Source organism: Papaver somniferum, chromosome 8 (assembly GCF_003573695.1).
Source record: "Papaver somniferum cultivar HN1 chromosome 8, ASM357369v1, whole genome shotgun sequence".
In the NCBI taxonomy this organism is placed as follows: Eukaryota; Viridiplantae; Streptophyta; class Magnoliopsida; order Ranunculales; family Papaveraceae; genus Papaver; species Papaver somniferum.
In genome coordinates, this window is record NC_039365.1 from 166,587,530 (window position 1) to 166,603,868 (window position 16,339).

Genomic DNA, 16,339 nt, shown 5'->3' on the forward strand with positions numbered 1-16,339 from the left:
AACATTATATTGGTGGAGGATGAAACAAACTCTTCTCCACGTTTGAACTATTCTTATTCCAATTTATCAAACCAAAGACAGACAGACAGACCAGTTGTAGAACTAGTCAGATCAGTATGGATATAAACAACAACCCTTCCAAATTCAAGCTCATACTTTTCATCGGAAAGAAATTGAAGCAGTTTCAGCCTTTTCAGTGTATCATTAGACTTTCAGACATATGGCTGAATTCAAAACAATTTTTTTGCATGGATTTGTTGGGTTGCTTGCGTTTGTACTTCTTTTTGTTTTTGTTACTGGAGAGAGGGATTTGAAAGATGAAGTTAGAATTGAAGAGGTGGAGGAGGTTCAAATTGTATCGGATTATTTTACGAGTGTAAAGAATTTCCTTTGGAATGCAAATGTTGGATCAGTTTATGAACATGTTTGGCCTGTAAGTTAATCCAAATCTCATCACTTTGTTTTTTAGATTTTCTTTTTTAGACTGATGTTGTGTATTTGAGTTTAACAGGACATGGAATTTGGGTGGAGAATTGTTGTTGGTTCGACGATCGGATTCTTAGGAGCAGCATTTGGAAGTGTAGGAGGAGTTGGCGGTGGTGGGATCTTTGTTCCTATGTTTACCCTTGTTGTTGGGTTTGATGCAAAATCTGCAGCTCCAATTTCTAAATGTAAGTATATATAGTTGCTAGAGTTGCCTATATATATTTGCATATTTTTGCAGTAAGTCTGTTTCTACTTCTGCGTAAGTTTTTACAATTAGAAACCGTAAAAGTCTGAAAATGAAATAATGAATCAAGAAAAGAGTTGAGTAAAATTCAAATTGAATGGGGAATGTCTCAAAAGATTCACAAGTTGAGTCAATCTTTATTAGGAAAGTTCAGTGCAAGTTTCTTTGCCGAAATTGTGGGTTGGCTACTGAAAAACTTATGGTCATAGTTATTGTTTGTTTTGTCAGGTATGATCATGGGTGCAGCTGCTTCAACTGTCTACTACAACCTTAAGCGAAGGCATCCAACTATCAATATGCCTATTATTGACTACAATTTGGCACTCCTAATCCAGCCAATGCTCATGCTTGGTATTAGTATTGGAGTTGCTTTCAGTGTGATCTTTGCTGATTGGATGGTCACCCTTCTCCTAATTATTCTTTTCGTTAGTGAGTATCTATCCGAATAACTTCTATCTTTTTACTTTGTATTGAAATTTGAAACCCAATCTTGATTGATACCGGAGATTCTTCATGCAGCCACATCAACCATGGCATTCTTCAAGGGTGTGGAGAAATGGAAAAAGGAGACCATATTAAAGAAGGTATCTGAATCCGTACTTTGTATTAATTCAAGTCATGATGTAAATATTCCTTCTAATCAAGAAAACATCCTTGTTGCTAATTTTAGGAGGCTGCGACCCGCTTGGAGTTGAATGGTAGTGAAGAAGCGCTACTTAAGAAGCCATTACTAAGTAGTCCTAGCCTTTTTGGTCAAAAGATGATGAATGTTCCTCCTGGAGAAGATGAGGAAGAGGTCAGTATACTCCAAAATCTAAGTCTCTGCATCTCGAAAAGTAACTGACCTTTTAAGCTATCCAGGTACCTATTCTTGAAAATGTTCAATGGAGAGAATTTGGCCTTCTTGTCTTCGTTTGGGTTGCGTTCCTGGTTTTGCAAATTGTCAAGGTTTGTTAGTCTCTAAGAATTATCTTCCGCAATATGCTTGATATTTGATGGTTAATTACGTAGTCTACGGAGCCGTTGATCTAACTAACAAACAATTCTTTACATTTTTTTTTAGCACAGAATAATACAGAAACTTGTTCTACTTGGTACTGGATTTTGAACTTACTGCAGGTATCTTATATTTCCTGTAGTCAGTTCCTGAACCCTGATCTTAAAGCATTAGAAAATAAAAACGTTCTTTTTGTTTCATGTATTCAGATACCTGTATCTGTGGGGGTGACTTTGCACGAGGCAGTAAGCCTATACAAGGGAAAGACGGTAATTGCCTCTAAAGGAGCAGAGGGCATGAACTTAAAAGTGCACCAATTGATTACATATTGCTTCTTTGGAGTATTGGCTGGAATGGTTGGCGGGCTCTTAGGTCTTGGAGGAGGCTTTATTTTGGGTCCACTCTTCTTAGAGCTTGGCATCCCTGCTCAGGTTCACTCGACTTTCTTTATGTTCCTCCCTCCATTTTTCGTAGTACCTCCTAGCTAGAATCTCATGAGTTTGTTTAGCAAGATATACGGTGCCTACTAAATTTTGATCTGAGCTTAAATACTACTTGATCTCAAATCAATTGCAGGTTTCGAGTGCCACAGCTACCTTTGCCATGACATTCTCCTCATCCATGTCAGTTATTGAATATCACCTTCTACATCGGTTTCCAATCCCTTACGGTGAGTGTGAATCCATGAATTTGATCTAAATACCCATTCAACATTTGATGTCTTCTGTTGCGTGAACGTTTTCTTTGTTTTTGTTTTCTTTTGCAGCGCTTTACTTCATGGCAGTTGCTATTCTTGCTGCCTTGGTTGGGCAACATGTAGTAAGAAAGTTGATCAATTTCTTAGGACGCACATCTCTCATCATTTTCATTTTGGCATTCACAATCTTTATGAGCGCAATCTTCCTTGGTAAGATTCATCGCGTTACCAATTTCAATAGTTTTTTTACTTCTTTTCGCTGGTAATGCAAAAGTAATAAAACTCATTTTGTGTCTTAATGAACAGGTGGTACAGGTATTGCAAACATTTTCGTCAAGCTTCATCAAAAGGAATACATGGGATTTGAGAACCTATGCAAAGCATGATGCTTCTTGGAACGGGTTTCTTTCTCTCTTCGTCGCCGAGTTCCTCTCCTTCCCCTTCATTTTGTCACTCATCTTGTGTTAAAAAGCGAATAAGTTTGGGCTTTTCATGTTTTTGTATACCAATTTTGTGATTAATTACTGTCAAAACACTGAATTTACATTCTATCTTACTTGTTGATTTGGTTTTAGTGGCTTAATTTAGAACCGTTTTTTTTAGGACTACTCAAAAATGGTGGAGGACTACTCTCCATTTTTAGGGTGGATATTAGAAGTAATAATGAGTCACCCTTTATCTAAGTTCTATTTTAATATCAAACTTGTCCTTGGTAATTAAATTAGTGTAACAATTAGTGAGTTAATTAATGATTAGTGAGATTAAATTAATAAGATGATTTTTTTTCAAAAGAAGAATTATTGAGAGGGAGAAGAAGAAGATGAAGATCAGGGTTTTGGAAGAAAAAAAGTTAAGATCTTTTTCTTTAAGAGCCACCAAAAGAATATGATGTTTTGGGTACTCACGAATACTTCAAATTTAGTTAATGGTGCTTGAATTGGTCAAAACATTCCTAAAAATGAACAATTTACAAATTGATTTCGGTTTGGTTAAAAAAGTTCGGCTACGACATATGAAGAACAGGTAGCCGAACTCATCTGTAAGTGTAGTTCGACTAATATTTCTGAAAACACAGGTAGCCGAACTCAGCTTTAATGGAGTTTTTTATTTCAAAGAAAAGTTCGGTTATGAGAAGAAAATTGCGATGTAACCGAACTAGGAGTTCGTTTAGGAAAACAAATTGCGACGTAACCGAACTCAATATGCAGGTTTTTCAGAGAAAAGTTCGGTTAGGAAAAATTTTTTTTGCAATGTAACTGAACTTTTTGTGGCGTAACCGAACTTTTTTCGATGTAACCGAACTTTTTGCGACGTAACCGAACTATAAGTTCGGCTTGGACATTTTTTTTTCGTCCTAACCGTATTTTTCTCTGAAAACAAAAACCTCAATTAAAGTTGAGTTCGGCTAGTTCGACAAAAATTTTCACATAATTCCTAGCCGAACTTCTCTATGTAACTTCTATTTTCAACTCATTTTGATGATTACTTCTCATTTTTTCAACGAAAAATAAATGAAAAGTAATGGGTTTGTTACAATTTTGATTTTGATTTGTTAATGATTTAAATTAAGCTATATATAGAGGTGGCGGTGGTGGTGGTTTGAGGTGGTCGGTGGTGGTGGTGGTCGTTGGTGGTTGGTGGAGGTGGTGATGAGAGGAGGTGGTTATATATATATATATAGGTGGTGGTGATGGAAGGACGTGATTATATATATATAGGTGAAGGGTAGGTTAGTCATTTCCACCTTTTAGGATACCCCTTATAAATATAGGGTAGATGATAGACACATTTATGTGTCTAATATATCTCATTTGTATATATTATTAGTGCTCGATTTTGTACTTATTATGGTCTTTTATGCTTTTGTAGGTGTTTTTGGATAAATAAGGCTTTGCGGCAAAATTGGCTAAAAATGTGGCCCTGTGATTGTCGTTGATAGTGTACCGGAAATGCCCCAGAAGTGTACCGAAAATACCCCGGAGGAATCCTGAAAAAGTGCGGAAAACATCCCAGAAGAATTGCTAAAGGCACCCCTAATTTGGATAAGGGGCACCCCATTTCAGGGCATGTACTAAAAGGACACCGGAACTGGATAAGGGGGAAGTCATCTTTATAATTTGAAATAGAAAATGGCGGGAATGCATGTTACAGCAAACCAGATTTTGGTTTGAATTGTAGTTCGTGATTTTAAGAGATTAAATCACTGGAATCGATTGTTCTGGGCCTGTTATAGCATATAAGGTTTGTTGAGATTGATTGGACCCAACCAATTGGGCTGAATTGCCCAGGAGAAGTAAAACAGAATTCAACAGGGATACGTATTTTTCTGATTATTATCAAAGATTTTGTGAGAGCTTTACACCAGGATATGGATGTACCTGGTCCTGTTCAAGTCTTAGTTGGAGTTTGGAGAGTTTAGATAACTCAGAAGACGCGTACAGGGAGGATTGAAGAGAGATATTCTCTTAACTGCACGGAGAAGAAATCTTGAATTTATACGAGATATTTGGGATCTGTGGGATATATAAGAGTTGGTTCAAGTCATAAAGAGGGTTGGAAAGTTTTAGAAACCCTTAGGAGAGAGTTGGGAGTTCACGAGAGACGAGAAGAAGAAGTTACAGGAGGTATTGTTGCTGCTGCTGCTGCTCGAGGAGGAAGAAGAAGACGAAGAACAGACTCGCAGAGTCCGTCGTTCTTCGACAGTCTTAAAAGCGGAAACAAGTATCGTTCTTATACAGCAGTTTCCTTATATCGTTTATTTTCAGCCCTTACCATTTTGTAACAGTGACGCTGTAACACTTTTACAGCGTTACAAACTTCAATTCTAAATTATTTTCATCAATAAAAACACCTATTTAGCCATGAACACATCTTGTGAGTATGTTTTTGGGATGAGGAGCTAAACCCATTAGCCGAGACGACGGAGGAAGCCATTGGTCCATATTGATTGGTATAATTCTAATTTTATTATTTATTTGCAATATTATTATTTTATTATTTGCATGGAATTGAATTTGAAATATTAGTTTTTATTGAATAGTTGTGAATTATTTTGATGAAGCATGCTGGGTTTTAAAAACTTTTGATGTTTTATACTTTGTGATTACAATTATTACTTCAAAAATATATTTGAGGCAAATATTAGAATTATTTTTAAAGATAGAATTGCATGAATATTATTTAGAGTTTACTATTTAATTGGTCAATGGTGGAATCCTAGTCTTGGTATTTTCTCTAAAGGTTTGACCTATTTTATTTATTTGCCTGTTTAATTTAAATCTAGAAAAATTGTTTTCTTCACAAGTCTGAAAAGACCCCTTTTTACCACTATCTCTACAACCATTTGAAAATACATCAAATTTTTGGCGCCGCCGACTCGGATTTGTATTTAGGTAGCATTTTTTTTCGATTTATTATTTATTTTTATTTTTTTGTTCCTTTTTACGTTTCTTTTTTTCTTTGATTTACAGGTTTGAAGTGAACACTAAGGACTTGGAAAAAAAAAACTTAAAGCGTAAAGAGAAGACAAAAAAAAAAGAAGAATTTTTTTTTTTTAGGATTTAGTTTTATTATTATTATTTTTTAGAATTGTATTAGGAAATATTTTGTAATTTACTTTTTGTTTTTGCACTTTATTTTTGTGGACTGTGGACTTTAAACTTTGGACATTTTTATTTTTATTTTTATACTCTACGGAAGGGTATCCTTAAATACAAACTGTTTGCAGGGAAGGACGACGATTACAATATCGTCTCGGCCCCTCGGGTTCGTACATGACATAGGAGTCGTGGCCCGAGTTGACTACAACGGTTTTTCGCCCGTCTGGTACGGGAGGTAAGTCCAATCGAAACACCCGCGAATCTCCTGCAAGCGGGTTACTGTATTCCTTAAGGTGATAATTGATTGAGGACGAACCGGACTGTTTTTATATTCCTAGTAAAGGGCAAGGCCTGGCCAAAACAAGATAAGGGTTCGGATTTCATCACCGTTCCCTTCTTGCCCGCCTTAGGAAAACAAAACCTAACGCGAACCCAAGCTTTAAAATCTGATTAGAAAGAGACCTATAGGGTATCGAGCTTGTTAGGAAAAATTTTCGAAGGATATTGGTCACCTTTTAAGCAACTTCAAAGTTCATGATGACTTCTGGGAGTTGAAACAAGCCGCCTTGTAACGCCGGTGAGGCCTTGGGTATCAAAGCTCCATTGAGCTTCCCTCGCCTCAGTTTCATCTCACATTAGCTCGGATTGATCCAGAGGGGTTGCTCAAACTGTAACAAATTCCCCTTCGAAGGATTAGAAGCTGGTCTAGAAACAATGTAAGTGGAGCCATCATGCTTTTTGTTTGCTAGAAATTTTTAGGTTTGCTTTGGTGAAGTCGAGTCAGCCTGCTGTGTGTTTGTTAGAACAACCTTCCTTGTTAGGTTTTTATTCATTTTGAATTTTTTTTTTAGTGTATGCCCGATTTTGTTAATAGGGCTTGGAAAAGAGATACTCTAGGTCGATTGATTAGCGAAAAACCTAGTAGTTCTTCTGATATAAGCAGGGAGCTCGAAGATTCTTCTTTTGAGAGCCCTGTTTTTGGAAACTTCAGTTTTGAGAATCTGTCTCTTCGTGAGGAAAGTACCCCTAGTATTTCTGCTGTGCCACCGATGGCAACTTTGAAAGATTACATGTTCCCAACTAGGTCCAACCGAGCTTCGTGCATTAAATTGTCAGCCACTACGGCTAATTTCGAGATAAAACCTAGTATTCTTCAAATGATCCCTATATTCTTAGGAAAATATGATGAGAACCCTTATTTCCATATTAGGGACTTTGAGGAAATTTGTGGAACAATTAGGATAAAGGACCTTACCGATGAAGTCTTGAAACTTAAGATGTTTCCCTTTTCTTTGAGAGACAAAGCCAAGACCTGGCTGAACAACCTACCGTCTGAATCTATAGAAACATGGCAGGAACTTATCGCTGCATTCTATATGAAGTTCTACCCTAAGCATAAAACTGCAGCTGTTAGGCAGAACATTATTACTAGTGTGCAACAAGAGGGAGAGCCTCTTTATAGATTTTTAGAGAGATTCAATGATCTTCTATCCCAGTGTCATCACCATGGATTTTATAAGATGAAACTTGTAGAGATTATTTATAATGGTTTTGACTATTCGACCAAAGCCATGGTTGAGTCTATGTGTGCTGGTGAGTTCACTAGTAAAAATGCTGATGATGCTTTTACCTTCTAAGGAGCTATCGCTGAAAAATCCCAACAGTGGGAATCTTCTGTTGAACCCCCTAAAAGACTCTTGGTCAATAGAAGTAGCACCAATATAGTAGATACGAGTTTTGCGTCAGATGCTAAGTTTGCTGCTTTGTCCAGAAGGTTAGAAGCTTTGGAAATGGGTCAGTCTAAAAATAGGTCCCTTGTTGAACCTAATAGAGCCTCTCAAGTCTCTAGTTGTGGAATAGAGCCTGATAATTCATTTTGGGAAGGTCAGGTTAGTGAAGAACAAGCCCATGTTTTCTATAACAACGCTAGGTTTGAGAACCGTCAGAAGTTTGACCCATACTCAGAAACCTACAACCCTGGTTGGAGAAACCATCCTAATTTCTCTTGGTCTAAGGGCCAGAGTCAAGGCCAGTCTAGCAATTCTCATCCTCCCCCAGGTTTTGCTTTTAAGAACTCTTCAGGCCAAACCCAGTTTCAAAACACTTCTGAGAAAAAGATCTCTACCTTAGAAGAAACTCTCACTATGTTAGCAAATAACCATGATATGCTATCAAAAAACCACCTTAGCTTTCAAAAAGAAACTAGGAAAGATTTGAAGAATAATTCCCAGAGTCTTGCAAAATTAGAACTTCAAGTAGGACAAATAGATAAGTTTATAAGTGAGAGAGAATATGGAAGGTTCCCTAGTCATACTGATCCTAACCCCAAAGGAGAGAAATCGTACAATCATGTGAATGCTGTCATAACCCTAAGGAGTGGAAAGAAAGTTAACAACAAGGTTGCCATGCCTGATAGTGAACATGCTATAGTTCACCCGTCTGAGCCAGAGAATGAAGAGACTGATAGAGTCTCTAAAGAGATCAATGAGGGTCCTGTTGAGCCCGACTTTGTTCCCAGAGCCCCTTTTACCCAACTGCTAGTTCCGACTAAGAGTGAGTCCAACTTTAATGATATATTGGAGGTTTTTAAGAAGGTTAATTTCAACCTTCCATTATTAGATGCAATTAGGCAGATTCCCTCTTCTTATGCCAAGTTCCTTAAGGACTTGTGTACGCGAAAGCGTAAGCTCAGTGTCCAGAGGAAAGCCTTCATAGCTAGTCATGTGAGTTCTATTATTCATAATACCACTACTCCTAAGTATAAAGACCCAGGGTCCCCGACCATTTCTTGCACAATATGTAAATACCGTGTTGATAAAGCGTTGCTTGACTTAGGAGCCAGTGTGAACTTAATGCCATACCATGTGTACCTTAAGCTAGGACTTGGTGAGATGAAACCTACCTAGATAACACTTCAGTTAGCTGATAGGTCCGTTAAAGTTCCTCGTGGTGTGATCGAGGATGTTCTCATAGAGGTCGACAAGTTTATTTATCCAGTGGATTTTATTATCCTAGATACCCAACCTGTCCCTGACCCAGAGAACCAAATACCAGTGATTTTAGGTCGCCCGTTTTTAGCCACGTCTAATGTGATCATAAACTGTCGAAATGGTATTATGAATCTATCTTTTGGTAATATGACTATTGAGTTGAATATTTTTAATGTCAATAAGCTACATTCTGAGCTAGATGACACGCGCATTGAAGAGGTCAACATGATAGGAACCTTAGTTCCGAAGTCTATACCAAAAACCGAATCGGAAGATCCATTAGAGAGTTGTCTAGCCCGTTTTAGCATGGATGACGGTGATAGCAACATTGAACAAGTAAATGCTCTGTTGGATTTTATTCCTATGTTAGATACCGATAGATGGAAATCCGGGTTTGAACCATTACTAGCTACCGAATCTACCTTAAGCCCTTATTTCGAAGAGCCTAAAGATCCTTCTAAGTTGGACCCCAATTATGCATTTGTAGGCCCATCTGAGATTTTGCCTATAACTTCCGATTTGGATAGTGATCATGATATTAGTCCAGTAACTGTGCTTCAACACAATAAGGAAACTCTAGGGATGACCATAGAGGATATGAAACATATAAGTACTATAGCTAATATACCTCAAAATAATTTAGAGGATGAACCACCTGATTATAACTCAGAGAAAGCAATTGACCTTTTTCAGGAACCGGATGGTCTAGAAATTAGGAATATTGTGACTAGTTTATCTAGAGACACCCAAATCTCTAAGTTTGGGGGTAGTGAACTAGAAGAAGCTCTAGAGTATTTTAAATACTCTCCGGATCCGGAAATTCAATCCATAGTTAAAGGTCTTACGGAGAATAGTGATTATCCTAAATTTGGGGGTAGAGATTGTCAAATTATCCCCAGTAGAAGTCCCTAACTTGGGACTCAATCCTAGTGCATCTGAGGTATCGCTTGAGTCTATTCAGACTCCACAACCTGATCCGCCTGATAATGTCCGGGAGAAAATCCATATGTTAGAGACCCGTTTTTCGGATGAATCTGTTTGCCGAGACACTCATATGAAGCCCAAGTGGGCACCTCAGATAAATCTAGTTGTCTTGCGAGAAACTTTAGATCAGGTTGTGCTCTATCTGCTCATTTTTCTGATCTTGAGCATTTGTCTCCTATTCCTGGCAGTTCTATTTGGTCTTATGGACCCACAATTGTTTCGACTATTGGTATACGACTTTGGAAGGTGACAATTCTTTTAGAGGTATTTGATGTCTAGCTAATGACTATAAATTTAGCATTTACTGGGAGGCTCCCGCGTTCATGTGATACGGTAATATCCTTCCTTATTTCTTTTCCCTCCAGTGGTAATAGTTTCTCCTTGTTCATGCTTTTAATTTCATCTTTAGAACATTGAGGACAATGTTAGATTTAAGTTTGGGGGTGGGGAAGAAACACTTTTTGTCACCTTTTTGCAATAAATAAACTCCAGAGCCTAGAAATTTATGCGTATTTAGGATGGCACTAACCAATCTAAGTGGATGGAAGCATTTTGGTTTTAGGAGTTGAGGAACCAATCTGATTAGATGGAAACATCTAGAAGAGTCTATTCATAAAAGCACAGAGCTCAGTTGTTAGGAATAACATGATAGTTTCACCATATCTCGTTGAGTCCTTTTCACTTCTTTTTTATTGTTGTTTTCTTTTTAAATATGTTTCTAAGTGATTTGGTGGGGCTCACGATTCAAGTTGTTACCAATGCTAGGGTGAATTAGAGTGATTGAGATAACATGAAAAAAAAAATTGAAAAAAAAAGAAAAAAAAAATTGAGACCAGACCATTTGACCAAAAGGAATAAATTCAATAAAGTCGACCACCGGTACCCTTGTATATGCCAGTTGTGTTGACCTAGAGTTAGGTTATCGACCACTGGTACCCTTGTATATGCCAGTTGTGTTGATATTAGTCAGACTAGTATCTCAATCCATTAGGATAGGTTCATTTTGGCGGAGGCTTTCAGACAGATATGGGAAACGCCGTTCACTTAGTAAACATCAAAACCATCTATGTTTTTCTATATCCATCTCTTAATCTCTCCATGTGATTAGTTTGACTCCGAATATGATGTCCATAGTGCAACTATCTGAGTAGAGCTCTGTCACTTATATATGAATTTTAGTATGCTTGAGTTGCAAGCTCGTGTACATCAATTGGAATTTCGCATCAGGGTACTTCCTCTTGTAGTCAATAAGTATGCCAACCAAGGAGATTCTTTAGTGCCTTCCAAGGTTCGTTGTAGATAGCTGGGGTATGGAGTATTAAGGTTTTGTGGGTATATCTCTAGTAAGCCCTCCCGAGACTATAACTCGGCCACTAGGGCCACCTAGGGGTTTAAAGGCTTATTGCATACGCTAAATGCAATCGACGATGCCTGCGACAGTGAGTTAGGATTTTATTTTGTAGTTTTGATTTGCTCGGGACTAGCAAATAATAAGTTTGGGGGTATTTGATAGACACATTTATGTGTGTAATATATCTCATTTGTATATATTATTAGTGCTCGATTTTGTACTTATTATGGTCTTTTATGCTTTTGTAGGTGTTTTTGGATAAATAAGGCTTTGCGGCAAAATTGGCTAAAAATGTGGCCCTGGGATTGTCGTTGATAGTGTACTGGAAATGCCCCAGAAGTGTACCGGAAATACCCCGGAGGAACCCTGAAAAAGTGCGGAAAACATCCCAGAAGAATTGCTAAAGGCACCCCTAATTTGGATAAGGGGCACCCCATTTCAGGGCATGTACTAAAGGGACACCGGAACTGGATAAGGGGGAAGTCATCTTTATAATTTGAAATAGAAAATGGCGGGAATGCATGTTACAGCAAACCAGATTTTGGTTTGAATTGTAGTTCGTGATTTTAAGAGATTAAATCACTGGAATCGATTGTTCTGGGCCTGTTATAGCATATAAGGTTTGTTGAGATTGATTGGACCCAACCAATTGGGCTGAATTGCCCAGGAGAAGTAAAACAGAATTCAACAGGGATACGTATTTTTCTGATTATTATCAAAGATTTTGTGAGAGTTTTACACCAGGATATGGATGTACCTGGTCCTGTTCAAGTCTTAGTTGGAGTTTGGAGAGTTTAGATAACTCAGAAGAGGTCAGAAGACGCGTACAGGGAGGATTGAAGAGAGATATTCTCTTAACTGCACGGAGAAGAAATCTTGAATTTATACGAGATATTTGGGATCTGTGGGATATATAAGAGTTGGTTCAAGTCATAAAGAGGGTTGGAAAGTTTTAGAAACCCTTAGGAGAGAGTTGGGAGTTCACGAGAGACGAGAAGAAGAAGTTACAGGAGGTATTGTTGTTGCTGCTGCTGCCGCTCGAGGAGGAAGAAGACGACGAAGAATAGACTCGCAGAGTCCGTCGTTCTTCGACAGTCTTAAAAGCGGAAACAAGTATCGTTCTTATACAGCAGTTTCCTTATATCGTTTATTTTCAGCCCTTACCATTTTGTAACAGTGACGCTGTAACACTTTTACAGCGTTACAAACTTCAATTCTAAATTATTTTCATCAATAAAAACACCTATTTAGCCATGAACACATCTTGTGAGTATGTTTTTGGGATGAGGAGCTAAACCCATTAGCCGAGACGACGGAGGAAGCCATTGGTCCATATTGATTGGTATAATTCTAATTTTATTATTTATTTGCAATATTATTATTTGATTATTTGCATGGAATTGAATTTGAAATATTAGTTTTTATTGAATAGTTGTGAATTATTTTGATGAAGCATGCTGGGTTTTAAAAACTTTTGATGTTTTATACTTTGTGATTACAATTATTACTTCAAAAATATATTTGAGGCAAATATTAGAATTATTTTTAAAGATAGAATTGCATGAATATTATTTAGAGTTTACTATTTAATTGGTCAATGGTGGAATCCTAGTCTTGGTATTTTCTCTAAAGGTTTGAACTATTTTATTTATTTTCCTGTTTAATTTAAATCTAGAAAAATTGTTTTCTTCACAAGTCTGAAAAGACCCCTTTTTACCACTATCTCTACAACCATTTGAAAATACATCAAATTTTTGGCGCCGCCGAAGCGGATTTGTGTTTAGGTAGCATTTTTTTTTAGATTTATTATTTTTTTTTATTTTTTTTGTTCCTTTTTACGTTTCTTTTTGTCTTTGATTTACAGGTTTGAAGTGAACACTAAGGACTTGGAAAAAAAAAAGCTTAAAGCGTAAAGAGAAGACAAAAAAAAGAATAATATTTTTTTTTAGGGACAAATACATTAACTATAACATTTTACTTTTTCAGAAACTTCAGAAGAAAAAATCAAAAAAACTTCAGAAGAAATTTTGCAGACAAAACCCTAGAAATTTCTTCAAATCTTACTAATCAAAACACTTAATCAAAACCCTAAAAACTTACTACTTGATGAGTGCCAAATATTGTATATATTTATCCCTTTTTGTTGGCATTTAACTCATCTTTTGATCATTAATTCTACATTTTATCCCATATTCTGTATTTTCATTGTTTTCAAGAATAAATATTTTTCTTACTTAATTTTGCATTTTTAGGTAATAAATAAAGTCTGGATGACTTGCGGAGCGGAAAAGAGCAGAAAAGTAGTGAAAAGCCGGGAGAAATCACGCAAGGAAGCCGCGAAGAATGGTGCGCACAACCTCATTTTCTACACACAAAAACGCCTCCGTTCTCAGCCATCAGATCAGTTCTCAGAAGCATCCGATGGTCGCTCCTTCATAGATCATCAAAATCTGAAGTCTCTGCCAAGCACCACAGCGCTGAAATTCCAAGCCTTCAGATTAGATGGTAGTTGAATCCAACGGTTGCTCCCTTGCTGTTCATCAAAGTTTGATATCTCCGCCTTACACTACAGCACCTAACCCCATCTGGATCCGTCTATTTAGTTGTACCAAAAAAATCCTACGGTCGCTTCCATCCCCTTCCTTAAAGCCGTTCGATTCCATCTGAACTTAATGATCCGATGGCCCAGCTAGTGAAACATCATCTCTTGATGAACCCGACTCACACCAGAACATCCCATACCCTAAAAAACCCATCGAGAACTACCCATTCCATTTCTCTCCTTCTCTTTCTTTTCCTTCTCCTTCACCCGACAGTTGCAGAGCTCTGCAACTCGAGCTCCTGCCTCTCTTCCTTGTCGCAACAGCCACCACACCACACCGTACATCACCACCCCATCCCAAGTTTCTCCCTTGTCTCGTTTTTAGCATCAAACTAGGTGCTACAAGCTAGAACAGTGAGAAGCTAGGGTTACACAATCGAAAGAGGGGACAAAACTTGAAGAGACAGGAGCAGAAGAAGAAGATAAAGCGTGGGTTAGACGCAAATCAACAGAAATCAGTGAGTAATTTTGGGAATTTGAGAAAACCCTAATTTCAATTTAGGGTTTCGAAAATTTAGGGTTTGTTGTAAACTATAAATATGGATGTTGTTGCTACTGTTAGGGGTGTTCTTGGACTAGCCAAGTTTCCACCCAATTTGGGTTAGGTTAATTTAATTCCAATTTTAATTTCACTGTTAATTATTAGGGTTCTTGTTTTGCAAATTTTAATTCTCTGTTTAGAAGTTTAAATGTTTGTTATGTTCTTGTTAATGTGCATGTTTGAATTTCCTGTTAAATGTGGTCATTGTTAGTGCCATCTTTAGTTCAATGTTAGTTGTAATTCACTGTTAGTTTGATGGAATGCTAGGCTAGAAACCTTTGAAGCACTGAATTGATTGAGTAATGGAAGAAATCAGTGCTCATAGCAAGCTGATTATCTTGCCATTCCATTTTTGTATGCTTAGGATGCAATGTGCTGATTGAGCAATGGAAGAAATCAGTGCTCATAGCAAGCTGATTATCTTGCCATTCCATTTGTGTTTGCCTGTATTCTTGCCTTAGCCTTGCTCTGTTAGTTTCACTATCATCCTTGCCCTTGGCCTTAGGCCTTGGTTCATCTTGCATTGTTCTTTGCTTTTGCCCTGTGTTGCTTTTGTTTGCTTCCCCTACTGCTGTTTTCTTCCTTTCTTGTGCTGCTACTACTTGCATTGCCTTGTGCTGCAGCTGCCTTTTCCTCCCTTCTCCTGCATCTGAGTTTCTGCAGCTGTTGCTGCCACTCCACTTCCCTTGCAGCTGTCTGCTACCCTGCTGCTGCTGCTTCCTCTCCAATTCTCAATTCACAGTCACTGTTAGCCCAAGGCCCAAAAGACCAAAAGCCCAGGTTTAATCCCAAGCTCAGTTCACTACACTGAGCCCAAGCCTAAGTTCAAGGCAAAGCCTAGTTCACTGCTAGGACAAAAGGTCAAGCCCAGTCCATTATAACTGTTAGTTCAAAAACTCTGAGCCCAAAGCATCAGTTCACATTACAGAGCCCAATTCATTCAAAGGGCATTCAAACCCATTAGTACTCAAAGCCCAATCTAAGCCAAAAGGCTTCATAGCCCAATAGAAAATTTAGAACCCAAAATAGCTAGAACACTTCAAACACACCCAGTCTCTGTGGATCGACCCGTACTTGCACGAGCTACAACTGACGACCGTGCACTTGCGGTATTACTGTAGGCCCGTTTTATTACGCTTAATTTTACACATCTCCGGGCCCACCAAGTTTTTGGCGCCGTTGCCGGGGATAATTTTTAGGACCTTTTAGAAGCCTACCAAGTTTTTGGCGCCGCTGCCGGGGACTGGTGCTGTGTTTTTCTTGTTGTTTTATTAGCTATTTTTGCATTTCACTGCATAGCATTTGCATCTGCATCTGCTTCACTTCATTTGCTGTTGGACCTGCTGTTCTGAACCTGTTTTTCCTCTGCTGGGACGCCACCAAGGAAAAGAACCAAAGCCCAACTGGGTTTTTGCAACAATATCAGAGCAGCTGGGCTGTGCTTAAAAGGTAACCCATTTAAGAGAACCCGAATTGTGGGCTTCCAATTTTTTTAATTGTGGGCATGTAATATTAAAGCCAATTTTTGGGCTTCTCTTATTTTCTGTTGGGTTTGTAATAATTTATTTGTGGGCTTGTTTGTTTAATTTGTGGGCTTGTTTGTTTAATTTGTGGGCTTGTTTAATTTGGACTTGTATTTTGTATTCTGGGTTTTTAAACCCAGCTGAGCTTGTAACCGATCACGCTAATTGAACTCGTTAGTGGGCCGAGTACCCAAATTCTAGGCCGAGATTTTGGACTCAGTTCCACCAAAAGTTTTCAACCAAGCGGAGCCAAAGCAAACGCAAAACAAACAGTGGGCTTGCTCCCATTCAAAAACCAAATTTTATTTTCTTTGTTAAAAAAAAA

General features: G+C 37.9%; 1 protein-coding gene across 1 annotated transcript; it reads left to right on the forward strand.

Moving 5' to 3' along the window:
- The first annotated feature begins 215 nt into the window (after positions 1–215).
- LOC113306395 (sulfite exporter TauE/SafE family protein 3-like) lies at positions 216–2,948 on the forward strand. The gene is made up of 11 exons (XM_026555339.1): positions 216–433; positions 512–671; positions 959–1,159; positions 1,250–1,314; positions 1,401–1,526; positions 1,592–1,678; positions 1,799–1,849; positions 1,937–2,158; positions 2,304–2,397; positions 2,494–2,634; positions 2,731–2,948. The coding sequence occupies exons 1-11, from the start codon at positions 221–223 to the stop codon at positions 2,808–2,810; spliced, it is 1,440 nt and encodes a 479-aa protein (XP_026411124.1). The 5' UTR covers positions 216–220; the 3' UTR covers positions 2,811–2,948.
- Positions 2,949–16,339: the final 13,391 nt, after the last annotated feature.